At 36.8% G+C, this 14,732-nt stretch overlaps 1 protein-coding gene across 1 annotated transcript in view; it reads right to left on the reverse strand.

The window, feature by feature from the left end:
• Positions 1 to 14,732, reverse strand: part of ABCC9 (ATP binding cassette subfamily C member 9) — a 129,034-nt gene that overhangs the window by 68,303 nt on the left and 45,999 nt on the right. The window contains exons 16-19 of the mRNA XM_049625176.1: positions 11,976 to 12,084; positions 7,173 to 7,280; positions 1,276 to 1,348; positions 278 to 383 (exon numbers count right to left, since the gene is read on the reverse strand). Of these exons, the coding sequence (XP_049481133.1) occupies positions 278 to 383; positions 1,276 to 1,348; positions 7,173 to 7,280; positions 11,976 to 12,084 (396 nt within the window). The remainder of the gene's footprint in view (positions 1 to 277; positions 384 to 1,275; positions 1,349 to 7,172; positions 7,281 to 11,975; positions 12,085 to 14,732) is intronic.

The raw sequence follows: 14,732 nt of genomic DNA on the forward strand, positions 1-14,732 counted from the left end.
TTCTTTGAATGTTATTCCTTTTAACTTTGAAAATCTATCTTTACAAAATCCCAATCATACTAGTTTATACCATGATAACCCTCTGTAAGAAACTGTTTTCTAATTTTTAATTTATGACATTTAAGGTTTCTACTAATTTAATTTTTTAGAAAGCTGCACTTATTTCTGAGGGGATCCTCATATTCCTAATGTAGGAATCAATTGCTCTCATTTCTTCCCTTTGTAAGATCATCGGATGGATGATAGAGCAATAGAAACCAATTAAAAATACACATACTTGCTCCAGTGAACTTTGCCTTCCAGTGTCTGCATCTCACCAAGGATAGCAAGGAGAAGAGAAGACTTCCCACAGCCCACCTGGCCCACAATCATGGTCAACTGACCTAGAGAAATTAGATAAAGGATAACAGCAAGAGGACATGGAATTCTAGTAAAATAAAACCAAAATACATTTAGAAAAGGCTGAGGCTTCAAAATCAATAGCCCACACTTGGTCTCCAGCAATAAGTTATTCTAAATAGCTCCTCTTTCTGATACATGAGGGTTTTTTTGACAAAGGAGAGAAAAATTAAAAGATATAGGTCTTGATTTACTGTTTCCAACTATGAGAATAGCTGACATTAGTGAATAGAGCAACGAAATAATTGCCTAAATAAACTCAATTAGTTTTAACTTTTTTATTCAATTCATTCAGGTGAAGAAGGCAGTTTTGACTCAACTTGATTAATTGAGATGAAAGGGATTGGGCTGGTATTAAGCCGACTTCTCCAATTTCTTACTTTGATACGCATGTAAAATAGAAAAATCTCAATCTATTGACCATCAGGCCAGATCAAAACATTTTTTCTATTCGGATATCTAGGCATCTTAACCAAAAATTATTGGGTATTTGAGCCTAAAATAACTTGAACACTTTAGTTGTCTCAGGGATAGAAAATAATTTTCTTATATAGTCTTTATTTAAATCCTTTTTCAAACAACATGAAAAATCAGCTACCCCATTATTTAAATGGACAAATCAGCAACAAGCTGTTATCAGCTTATTTGGACAATAAATAACTTGTCCAAATGTCTACACATTTTGTAGTGAAAGGCAAGTCTTATTTCCAATCACTTCCATGATGATACAGTGGCTTATGAGCTACATGATGCAAATAAACAACTATAAATAACGTTAATAATGTTTAAACAATCTTTTTTTTGTTAAGATCAATTACCTTGGAAATCCATACTTGTCATAATTAAAAATAAAAAATAATAACAAATGTCTCTCACCTGTTGGAATTCGAATATCTATATTGGATAATGTAGCTAAACCACTGCCCCATGAAAAGTAGCCATTTGTGACCTAGAAAAGAAGAATACATAAGTTAAACTATAAAATTATGTATTTTGTTTTAGAGAATAATTCCATTAAAATACATTTTGTCTTTAAGACACTGGAAGACTTTCAATATAAGGTAGAACACACAGTGGTGAAATTCTAATTTAGAGTTAGCTAGAATTGTATTGAGAGGTATATATGAAAAAAAAAAAGAATGGAAATGAAAGGAGGGTCTTTGAAGAATTAGTGATACTATGAAAAGGCTAAAAATTACAATTTTCTCTGAAAATCTGGGATTACTAGATCATTTACTAAAAAGTAATCACCCCAAATATTTTCCAATGTAACACCAGCATTGATTATTTTCTCACTGCTAGGCAATTTCCAGAATCCTAATGATGCAAAGTATAGAGTGGAAATCATGTCAAATTATTCCAACAAAATGTCTCTGTTAGCCAAGGAGGAAGGTTTTGTAATAAGGTTTTGAAGTGTGTGGATTTAGTGCCATTTAATGAAGTTCAAGGAATGAGTAAAAGGAAGAGAGGAATAAAGCACAGAAATGAGGTAATATATCTTAGTGGGATAAACCTCAACAAGCAGCAAAGATCATTAGACCTATAGTCACCCAAAGCAATCTATTTGTATTAAGAAGTGTGAAGTGGACTTGATAGTTTTTTGTTTTTAGTTTTTATATAAAGTTTATTTATTTATTTGGAGAGAGTGTGTGCACTCCACCATCAGTGTGGAGTCCGATGCAGGGCTCGAACTCAAAAACCTCGAGATCATGACCTGAGCCGAAGTCAGACACTTAACTGACTGAGCCACCCAGGAGCTCCTGGACTTGATAGGTTTAATAGTTACAAAAATGGGAAATGAGAGGTACAACAAAACCCCTGGATTGAAGTTGCTTGAAAAGAGTAAATTGTAACTTTCCATGTAGGTTTTCTTTAGCTCATAAGATGTGTGACATTTAGTACTGTCTATCACGTAGATGTGCAAGATATTAGCCCTGGAGGAGGGTGGCATGGAAGGGTTGAATTACTGATTGCTTTACAAATTTTGCTGAGCACCCATTCTGTGTGAGGTGCTGTGTTAGTATTTATGTAGACTACAAAAAAGGTATAATGCATCCTCCCTGCTTGCTTGGAGCTTGCAACCAGTTGAGTAAATAAACCATGGACAAAAGCAAATACAACACGACAGACACAGATGGAGGTGAGAAGACAGAGCTACTGGAGACTGAGGAGTCTCTAGTGCTGATGGGCGGCATGTAAAGGATCACCAGGAACTACTGAGGGGCAGTGGAATGGGGAGGTCATAAATGTGTGTGGCTCTGCCAACTGGTACATTGTGTCATTTCCTCCATAGAGTTCAGCAGCCTGTTCTAGGAGCATCAAAGGCACAAAGTTGGATTGCTTACAGAAAGCGCTGAAGGACTGAGACAAAAGGAAGGGGCTCAAGTTGCTGGAGGTCTCAATAAGGTTAAAAAAGCAGTGTCAGCAAAGGTGAAGCCCGAGAGAGTTGGAGGTAGGGTTGTGGTGTCAGTGACTGACTGACATAAAGGAGTTTATGATTTTGGAGGAGCAGCAGTTTCAGGTGGTGGCCAGGTGTGACCATAGGCAAGGTTGTGGAAATGGAGTGAAAGCAGAGCAAGAAATTTCTGGGCTAGGATATTAGATAGCTGGGCCCTTGGAAGTTTAAACCACATCCATGCATGGCACCAAATAAGCTAGAGAGATGAACAAGGAAACGGGCACCCAAATCTTCAGCAATGGTGTGGAGGTGCTGATGAGGTCCTTTGATAATAGATGTGATAAAGGTAGACAATGCCAAAGCTTCACAAGGATGCAGGAGAAGAAAATATATGGTCTGAAAGCAGCAGAGAAGAGCTAGAAGAATGCAGTGTCGCCTCTTGATTTGGTGCTACACAGACGTAAAAGAGAAGAAGCTTCCTTCAAGAGGGATAGAGGAGGAGGGTCAACATTAATCTCTCCTGCTGCAATCTGCACTTCCACTCCCTCCTGCCTTTTACAAAATAGTCTCATGTGTCCACCAGGGTTAAAATCCTGGTTCCCCTAACTAGTTGTTTGACCTTGGAAAATCAGCTAACATATAAATCTTTGCAAAGGTTCAGGGGAGCCTGGATGGCTCAGTTGGTTAAGCGTGCAACTCTTGATTTGGGCTCAGGTCGTGATCTCACAGTTTGTGGGACTGAGCCCCGCATTGGGCTCTGCGCTGACAGCAAAAGCTTGCTTGGCTCTCTCCCTCCCTCTCTTTGCCCTTCCCCTGCTCACAGGTTCATGCTTTCTTTCTCTCTCTAAAAATAAATTAAAAAAAAAAATAAATCTTCGCAAAGGTTCATAAAAGGTTAAGTACAAAAATGATCATCTTAGCATGGTTTGTGATAGAAGGAAGATGGAGGCAAATCCAGTGTCCATCACTAGGGGATAAGGAAAATGCAGTGATTCATACTATAGAACACAGTAGTGCTGTGAGAAGTAGCAAACCATCGTAAAAACATTTCAGGACACCAAAAGCACATGGATGCTTATCACATATTTTACAAGGATATGAGTATATTTAAGCATAAACATTGAGCACATTACAACTGGTACCATAATGGCAGGGGAACGGTACAGAATAGGAGTGAGGATCAGGGACAAGGGGAAAATGTATTAAAAGTAAAGGAAGGGAAAAAAAAGGAAGGAACTAGATAGATATGAGTTACCTATTACATGACCCATTTATATAAAATACCCAGAACAGACAAATTCATAGAGACAGAAAGCAGATTGGCCACTGATAGTGGCAAGAGAGCAGGGTAAATGGGGAGTAACTGCTTAACATGTATGGGGTTTTCATTTGGGGTGACGAAAATGTTTTGCAATGGAAGAGAGGTGGTGGTTACACAAGATTGTGAATGCTCTAAATGCCACTGAATTGTTCACTTTAAAGTAGTTAATTTTATGTTATGTGAATTTTATCTCAATTAAAACAATTTTTAAGAATTTAAAGGCAGGGTCTTACACAGACCATTGTTCATTTCCTCCTGCTGAAAATAAGTAAAAATAAGTAAAAATGCTGAATAAAATGTAGTGTATAAAAAATCTCATTAAAGCAAGGAGTAAGGAAATACCAAGTCAAAGTATAAATAAAAGGACAAATTCAGAGCTGTAAGCCCTGAAACATGTAAGACGTTTTCCCACAAAAGGGATAAGAGAAGCTATTTTAGAAGAGAAAGAGTAACATGTAAGAACACATCCTAAAAGATGCCAATGTTTATTAGAAAGTTGTAGTGATCATAGCAGTGGAATTTGGGACAAAGAAACAAATGAAAGAAAAATAAATAAAGGTCAGCAATCAATCCAGACATATAAGATCCCTGATGTGTGTATAAGACTACACTGACTGTTGGTGGGGACAGTGACCAATATGTGGGATGAGGGCAGCCAGGTATCATATACAAATTAAATCAGACCTTTCTTACTACTAAATGTAGTAAAATTACCACCACTGAATTTACTACTGCTAAATTTACAACCCAAATTACTTGTTACTGATTTCCCTACACATCACATCCCTACTTTTTACCAAACACAAAAATGTATCCTAGGTTGATTAAAGAACTAAAAGTGAAAGGTGTAGCTTCAAAGATTTTAGGAGCTACTATAAATCATCTCTATGACCTCTGGAAGGAAAACTTGTCTTGAATGAGACAAAAAACAAAGCATAAGCCATAAAGGAAAACACTGAAATGCTACACAGTAATGAGAATGAATGAAGTACGACTTCACAGGACAATCTGGATGAATTATACATACATCATGAGCAAAAGAAACAAAACACACACAAATACACACACATAGTTAAACTTAAAACAACTACAGTGTGTTTTTAAGGAAGTGTGCATAGCAAGAGTAATCAAGGAAATGATGACTATAGAAGTCAGCATGGTGACTGTTTCTTGGAGATGTGAGAGAGAACAACAAATGTGTGTGTTGGGAGGCCCTTCGGAGGAAAATGGCGATGTTCTTTTCCTGGTGTAGGTTCCATAGGTGTTCTCTTTTTTACTTAATGGTGTGTATGTATACATATATATATACATATATATATATACATATATGTATATACATATATATATTTATGTATATACATAATATACACATATATATTTTATGTACTTTTCTGAAGGCATGCTTTATTTTTATGTAATAAAAAATGATTCAAAGCAAATGAGTTATTACCAACTTGAGAATTTCCAACAGGAATAAAAACTGAAAAGCTTGCTGGTGGGCCTGAAACTGTAGTATCCATTGCTAAGCAGTTTTTCTGGGTATTTTTGTGGTTTTTTGGCAGAGTTGTTTTTTTTGTTTGTTTGTTTTTGGGGGTTTTTTTTGGTTTTTTTTGTGCGTGAAAGGTCAACTTTAGAAAAAAATAATAGCCTCTATTTTTTTTTACATTCGAAATAAAAACAAATTTAGCAAGGCACATGGAAAAGATGCATTTTTAGATTCTTACTATATTGAACAGAAAATGTTAATAGAAAAAAACTGACCCTGTTCCTTTAGTCATGCATGCATTAGTTGCTATCTGGGCATAACTGGAAGTAGAAGCACAGAGGACCCTTCCTAGTCTCTCATTCCATACTTTGTCATGGCCTAGTACTTCACACCCCATCACACATTCTAATTGTCTAGGGAACTACTAGAACTATTTTTTTAAATAGTGCCTGGGAGATATATATATACATATATATGTATATACATATATATGTATATATATATGTATACACACACACACACACACACACAGCTTTCTAAGAGATTCTAATGTATAGCCAGGGTTAAGAATCACTAAAGCTCTTTAAGATTCCCATGTGACATATTTTAACCTCGAAACAACCATACTAAAATGGCATCTCTACTTCAAGATGGTAAAACCATAGCTCAGGGAGGCAAAGTAATTTGCCCAAAAGGCACACATCAAATCGAAGGCAGAGGTTGGGCTAGGTAGCATTAGCTTATTCCATCCAGTAACACATTTGCTCCAATTGCTAAGTGCCTATTGTGGGACAAGCATTGTGTCAGGCAATACAGAGAGAGATATTTAAATGTAGCTTTTGGCTCTGTTATACTCCCCAGTGAGGCTCCCCCACTCTCTGACTGGCCTGGGCAGCACAGGGAGTTGGATAGCCCCGCAGTCAACGCAGCTAGTTTTCTAAAAGGGCTAATTTCCAGAACTCTGGCTGCACTAATGTCCCAAAGCCCTTGACTGCTCAGGCATCTGTTCCTGAACAGCACTGAGCCCTCCTTGGACCTTATCCCCACTATCAATCCTCAGCCGCTGATTCCCTGGTGGCCTGTTCTACCTAAGCACACTTGCTTGGGAGAGTACAAAAGGCTGTTTGAAATTAGATAAAAGACACTTACTGGGAAACTGGGTGAATGCATGCAACACTGGTCTAAGCCTCTCCTAGTTGAAGGAAATTACTATCTATTTCCTTAAAAATTGGATTTATAATATTGGTGTTCTCTATAAATCAATTTATTAGGTAGAGGAACATAAGAGTATGAAAGGAAATAACGTTGGATGCTAGCTTCTAACACAGATTCAGAAGAAAGGCTCACCCTCCAGTTATTAAAACATACTGCTGGAGCAAGAAATGTGGTTTTGAGGTGACGAAGAACTGAGAAGTGAACTCATCAGAACACTTTGAAAATGTTATGAGGATTAGTGATCACTGTAAAGAGACTTTAAGGGCACAATTTAGGACACTTATACAGAACTTCACCATAAAATAGTACCATAAATGTTTCTATTCGTGCAAGAATCCAGGAAATAAAATAACCTTTATTGCAATGTCCTCTGTCTCTACAGGACGTAGGCGCCTTGTTGATTGCTCATAGCTGTCCAGGTGATATCTCCCAGGCTGCTTCCTGTTTATAGTTTTCGGCTGCTTCATTCCAAGTGGGAAAAAACACAAATTGAAGTTTTATGCAAAAAAAAGAGGTTTTACTAAACATTAAGGCATATTGCTACTTCTCCACTTGAATTCCAAGAAAAAGAAATAAAGAAAGTGAGCATGATATTTTAATTATTTCAATAGCTTCTCCAAATAAAAAAGCAAATAATAACAAAAAGTGTTAAGCTATAATTTTAAACCTAATTCACAAGCCTTTTAAGAAAAATTAAAAATACAAAAATGTGATACTTGCAACAGATGGAATTTAAAGTGTGGAACCCCAAACTAGGTTTTGGATACTCTTTCTCCAGCTCTCCGGGTAAATATGCCTGGGCAGTAAAAAAACTGCATGCATGTCAAAGCCAAACAGACTAACTCAGGTTAAACTAGAATCTACGTGTAAGACCATTTGGCTTGTACATGCTCCAACAGTACGTTTTTGGTCACCCTCTGAATCAAGAGGATTTTGAATCTCCTACACTCATGTAACTCAGATCACCCAGGGATCCACTACGGAGTGAGAAAAAGCATAACAATCTAGGATTTTTTTTGGTCCAAACATGCATGGATATTGTTTCATAAGTATATAAACATTATATAATGCTGATGTAAGCATAACAAAATGATCCAGTCTTTCCCAAATGTTATAGCATTGTTCTTTGTCAAAGGACTAAAGCATTTCATTATACAGAGGATGCCAGCCGAGGTTGGACAGTCTTCACATACTTAAAATGAACTTGAATTAGGTCATAGAAGTTTGTTATTCTCTTAACTTGACTTCAATTCTGTGTATATTGAGACACATGGCTAAAGAGAAGGTAGAAAATTCAGTTCTGTAAACTTCTAATTTAGAAAAATTTATAAGCTCAAAGTTTGATCTAGTGAACAAGTATTTCAAAAAAAATTATCCGTCTTACTTAACTACCTTATAGATTTTATGAAGGCTAAATAATAATACACTTTAAAACTGTTAAAATTACTGGGGTGCCTGGGTGGCTCAGTCACTTGAGTGTCCGACTTCAGCTCAGGTCATGATCTCATGGTTCGTGAGTTTGAGCCCTGCATTGGGCTCTGTGCTGACAGCTCAGATCCTGGAGCGTACTTCCAATTCTGTGTCTCCCTCTCTCTCAGTCCCTCTCCCCCTCATACTCTGTCTCTTTCTCTCAAAAATAAATAAATGTTAAAAAATTTTTTAAACTGTTAAATTACCTATAAGAGCAAAGTATTCTAGAACTGTGAAACTTTTTTTTTTTTTTTTGGCCTGGAATTGCAGGTTTAGTTTTTTGAAAAATCCACTGAATTCTACTATGGGAATTAAAAATGTCCTTAAATAATCAGTAATTTAATCCAAACAAGATACTGCTCTTCCAATTTCCATCAATTGTTATATCAACAGAACATCAAATTATCAAGTAGTACATTGCTAGGCTACATGCAAATAAATACACAGATTAAAAAGGTACTGAGCAGAGCGAGCAGTGATTCTGTCCCACAGAAAATACTGAATGCATTTAACTTAAAAAAATAGGGATTATTCCTGAAATTTTATTTTAGTTTTGTTTTTCTTTTCACAATCTCACAGATGACCCTGGAAGTATGTCACATGAGATACATAAAGTCACTATCCTTTAAGCTAAGTGTATCTTCCTCACGAGACAGGTCTATGCCTTTCCATAAATCCACTGTCTTCTAGAGTCTTTAATTCTATAGTAGTATTGCCCCAGAGGTCCAAAAGGAACGACGTCATGTTCTTCACAAAACCAAGGAGAGGGTGGGAGGAGGAGATGTGTTGACAGAGATTTGAGTCGGAGTTCCACAGATGTAATTTGAAGAGACTTTGGCTCTAGAATGTCACTAATTCTCCATGGAGATTCTACAGCCAAAACCACTTAACTCTAAGCTTTTACAGAATACATAGCATCTTAAGCTCTCAAGAAGAAGTTTCCATTAGTGTTATTTTCAAACACACAGCTTTTTTCACTCCATTTAAAAAAGTTTGTCGTTTGTGGTTTGGCCCATCAGCAGTGATGAATGACCCTGAAAGACATCAGAAGTCCAGTCTGGTTTCAATAACCCTGAAGATATTGAATGCACTTGAAGGGGATTCTTTTTTCCTTCCAGCAACCTTTACTCAGTTCAATTTTTCTTCTATCCCTCATCTCATGCAAAAAGGTTCTTCAGATTTCCCTAACTCCACAAACATGACCTACCACATCCCCATTCCTGGGCTCATCGACTCTGCTCATCCTCACATCTCTGAGAGATGATCTAATAAGTTCTGTGGTTATCTCCTACCATCTCAAAGGATGACAACGCCGGTTCTAATCAAATACTTGACTTTCCTGCTGCCTCAAAGGAAACCTTTTTCCTACACTTTTTCCTCCACTCTATAATGTGTTCTTGTTTTTGTGTCCATGGCCACACAATAGCAAACAAGCATTTTGAAGCACTGTTACTCCAGTGTATACAGGCATGGGTGGTAGTTCCTTCTCAGACAAAATCACACTCGCTCAATAATATAACTTAATGGAGTAAAGAATAACTCCAGAAAAGCAGAAGAAAACAGCAAGTCTAAATATAGTTGAGTGCTCATCTCAACTATTTTTAGTAGTTTTAAACATGATTTAAAGAAAAATTTAATATAGCTTGACTTCCTGGTAAGAGGACTTTCCAAGCCTCAGTTAATTCCAGTCAAGAGATGGCATGTGCGATTTTGTTTGCTTATACAAGTAGTAAATATATTCATATTTTGTCTCATAGTAACATGAATAACTAATATTAATTATAACATGACTCTCTCTAGAATATAACATCTTTCTATATTTTATTGTTAGGAAATATATACATATAATTACAAAGAATTTCTTCAGAATTATTCCGACATACCTTTCAAGAAAGTGGTTTGATCAAGTCTCATTGATTTAAATATTAATTAATGGCTAATGATTCTAAAGTTTACATCTCCAAAGCTGACTTGTCTTTTTAGATGTCAATCAGTATCTCAAAATTACCATGTGCAAATATGCCTTTCGATTCTACCTCAATTTCGACCTGCTCACTTCTCAGCCTCCTTATCCAGTCGATCAGCAAGTCTTTATCAGCTCAACCCCAAAAAAGGTACACTGAATTTGATCACTTTCTCACAATGTCCACTGTGAGACTCCAATTTGTGGCAAGTGCCACAAAAACTAACTCTAACCATCATTTCTTGTTGCCTATGTGATTATAACAATCTCCTCACTGATCACTGGTCTAGCTGTTCTACTCTTGTTCCCACTGATTACTGTCAACCTAGTAGCCTAGTAGCCAAAGTGATCTTTTAAAAATATAACCAAAATTATATTAGTGCCTACTTTAAACCCTCCAATGGTTTCCTATTGCATGTCAGTACAGTCCAGACCCTCAATCCTTGTTCTTACGTTGTCTTGTCTCTGCATTCTTCACCAGGCTTCAACAATAGTGTCCCTCTGTTCCTTGAGCACACCGAATTCATTCTCACCTTAGGGTCTTTGCAACTACTAGTTCTCTGCCTGAAATGCTTTTTTCCCCCAGATCTTTGTTGAGAAGGTCTCAGCCCAAATGCCAGCTCTTCAGAGGGGGCTTTCTGGGAAATGACCACTCTACTTCCAGTATACCAGTCACTCTCTCATCCGTTATTTAATTTTCTTCAAAGTGAAATTATCTCATTTTTTGAACGTATCATCTGACTCTTGCCTTCAGAAAGCAAACTATGACAAGGATGAGGTTGTCTGCCTTGTTCATAGCTACATCCCTTGTTCATATCTATATCCCTGAAATCTATAAACACAGGCAAATACATGGTACATGTCACATTACATGTAACAAATACAGAACAAAATAATATTGACCATGTTTCCAGGCTGTGTAGATATTGAGTAAATATTTGTGTAGTGGATAAATAAACTGGTTTAAGGGTTACAAGACTCAGGTTTTAATCCTTGCTCTGCTGCTTACTAATATGGCCATATTCAAGCCACACAATACACACACTCAATATATTCAGTTGAAAAATAAAAATAGGTAATATAATGTTATATTAAGTGAGTCAAAGATATAATACATCAAAAAGCACTTCGTAAACTAAAAAGTGTAGCTCAAAGGTATTGGAAGAATATGATATGGGAGTTGTTAAGCTCATTTTGTATTGTTTTTATATAAAGTTTCAGGTAGACAGCCTTTTTTTTAATGTTTATTTATTTTTGAGAGAGAGAGAGAGAGAGAGAGAGAGAGAGCATGTGCACCTGCAAGCAGGGGAGGGGAAAGAGAAAGAGGGAGAGAGAACCCCAAGCAGGCTCCACACTGTTAGTGCAGAGCCCAATGTGGGCTCGATCCCACGAACTGTGAGATCATGACCTGAGCTGAAATCAAGAGCCAGATGCTCAACCCTGAGGTTAAGGTGCCCTGGGGTAGACAACCTTTTAATTTTTTTTTTCATTGAACATGTTCTTTCCCTCTTGGGATAATTCTTAGATGATTTCTAATATCAAGCCTTATACATATGTTTATAAATTTTAGACTTTTGAAGTTTGTTGTAGAAGCAAGTGGCAATTTTTCATCATAAAGGTTAAAAGTAAAGCTTACAATTTCTTCTAACTGCACTCACTGAAAATCATCCAATATTGGGACTGTTACGTATTCACAGCTTCAGTAAGAAGAAAAAGCACCTACCACTGCAGTGTGTTTCTTACAGGACTCAAAAGGGAGAGAACCTTCACCAGTTCGCCAGCTATCCTCACCAATCTCATCACTCAAGAGAAACTCATTCAGCTTTTGAACACTGCAAAAACCAAACAAACACACAAACAAAAAAAAGGGGTTAAAAATAAAAGTGCCAATGATGAAGTTCTACCAAAATAAACAAGCATCTCCTTTACCAATTATCATGTTGAGCAAGCCACCTCTGAGAGTCATTTCTCAACACCAACTGGGAATTTAGCTCAGAGGAACAAACATCCTAACTAAAATGCCCAAGAATGATGGGCTCCCAGGACTGGGGACTTTCAGTGCTAAAACTAGAAAAGTATCAGAGAAATTAGAAACAATTTGTCACCCCTTTGAATTCAGTTAACTTTTTCGCACCTTTTTTTTTGCAATTCTGTTTCTTGTCAAAGCCAGTAGAGTTGAGGAGGAACTTGAAACAGAGAGGTTAAAAATAATAATGCCAATGAGGTAAGGACCCATTATTCTAATTATACAAATGAGGGGAAATAAGTTATAGAGAAGTTAAGTAGCCTGCTTAAAAGCATTTAGCATATAACACACAGATCTGAGGTCCATGACCATTCTGCCATCTTGCTTCATTACACATATTTTTTGAACCTGGCAATAAGAGGGGCCTCTAGACAGTTGTTGCTCAGTATTGGCAAAGGACCAGAAGCATCAGCATCACCTAGAGCTTACCAGAGATTCTCTGGCCCCACCCGAAACCTACTGAATCAAAATACTCATTTTCACAAAGTTCTAAAGTGCTTCATAAGCACATTATGGCTCTAGAAGAGTGGTTTGCAAACATTCTTTATGATGGTCTTCTTGGGTACGGCACGAGGATCCTTGGCCTGCCTAGGAGGCATTTTTTAAAACCACTGTTACAGAATCAGGAGCAAAAAGAAAGAACCAAATAAAACAATAACATGATTTGGAAGCATCCACCTATAAATAAAATAATATGCTAAAGAAAATTCTGTGAAGCTGCAGAGGAAAAGAAATGTTCCTTTTAGCATGCTAGGTTGCTAAAAGTAGATACACTGGCTTGGCACATGCAGCATCAGCCACAGGGGAAATATTGCCTTTGGTAGGAAACTAAGAAATAAAGATTTGAAACAAAAATTAATATTTTTTTCATTTAAGCTTGTAGTCAAGTGCCTCCAAATAGGTCTGCAAAGCTTGTGGGGTGTGTGTGTGTGTGTGTGTGTGTGTGTGTGTGTGTCAGACTAATAAAATGAAGAAAAGTAAATTTATCTCAGTCTGTTGCCTATCATCTTTAAGCCCGGTGGCATTGAATGCCAAAAACAACTGCTTCTTTTCATTGGAAACATAAAGGTAAATAAAATCCATTGTGCTGGTCTAACTATTACCTTCCAAAATGCATTTACAGAGAACTAAGAAGGATAATTGTTGAAGAAGAATTTTGGCTGAATAATACTCCATTGTCTGTATATACCACATTTTATTTATTTATTCATCCATTGATGGATATTTGGGTTGTTTCCAATTTATGGCTACTGTGAATAACGCTGTTGTGAACATGGGTGTGCAAATATGTATTCAAGTTCTTGCTGCTTTGAATTTTGGGGGGCATATACCCAAAGGTGGAATTGATGCATTGTATGGTGATTCTATATTTAATATTTTGAGGCACCATCATACTGTTTTCAATAGCACCTGCACCAGGGTTCTGGAATTCCTGACTCAATGTATTAGAGTTATGATAACAGGGATGAACCTTGAAGACATTATGCTAAGTAAAATAAGCCAGGCACAAAAAAGCCCTCACAAATACTGTATGATTCCACCTATATAAGGGACCTAGAATAGTCAAATTCATAGAGACTGAAACTCAGTTGTGGTTTCCAGGGCTTGGGAGGAGAGGCAAACAGGGAGTTATTTTTTGATGAGTAGAGATTCAAATGTAAGGAGCTGAAGAAATTCTGGAATGGACTGTGGTGATGGATGCATGGCAATGTGAACATACTTAATACGATAGAACTATACACATAAAATGGTTTAACTGGTAAATTTTATGTTATGTATACTTTACTGCTATTAAAAAAAATAATTTCAGACGCCTCAGAAAGAAAAAAAGAAAAAGGAAGAAACAAAGCAAGAACGAGAAAAGAAGAGCTTTAGTTTGTGTACTTTCTTTAAGTCTTTGTCAGCAAATACTGACCACATAGAACTTATAGAAAGATGCCTTAGAAATGCCTTATGAAATGGTAGCTTATAAATCTTAAATGTCAGCCTTTTCTGTACTTTTTAAATTGATGTATCATTGACATAAAACGTTTATATTAGTTTCAGGTATACAACATAATGATTCGATACTTATATATATAGCCATCTGATCATCACAATGTCTAGTTAACATCGTCACCATACATAGTTAGGATTTTTTTTCTTGTGATAGGAACTTCTAAGATCTACCTTAGAAGTAGTAGTAAAATATCTTCTTTACCTTAATAGAGTTTAGTTGTCATTCTGTTCTTATATTTTGAAGAGTGGATTTTAGGGAGCTCAGCTTTGCCATTCAAAAAATACCTTTTAGGGGCACCTGGGTGGCTCAGTTGGTTGAGCATCTGACTCTTGGTTTGGGCTCAGGTCATGATCTCATAGGTTTGTGAGATCCAGCCTTGAGTCAAGCTCCGAGCTGACAGCCTGGAGCCTGCTTGAGATTCTCTCTCTTCCTCTCTCTCTCTCTGCCCCTCCTCT

This window comes from Panthera uncia, chromosome B4 (assembly GCF_023721935.1).
Source record: "Panthera uncia isolate 11264 chromosome B4, Puncia_PCG_1.0, whole genome shotgun sequence".
In the NCBI taxonomy this organism is placed as follows: domain Eukaryota; kingdom Metazoa; phylum Chordata; class Mammalia; order Carnivora; family Felidae; genus Panthera; species Panthera uncia.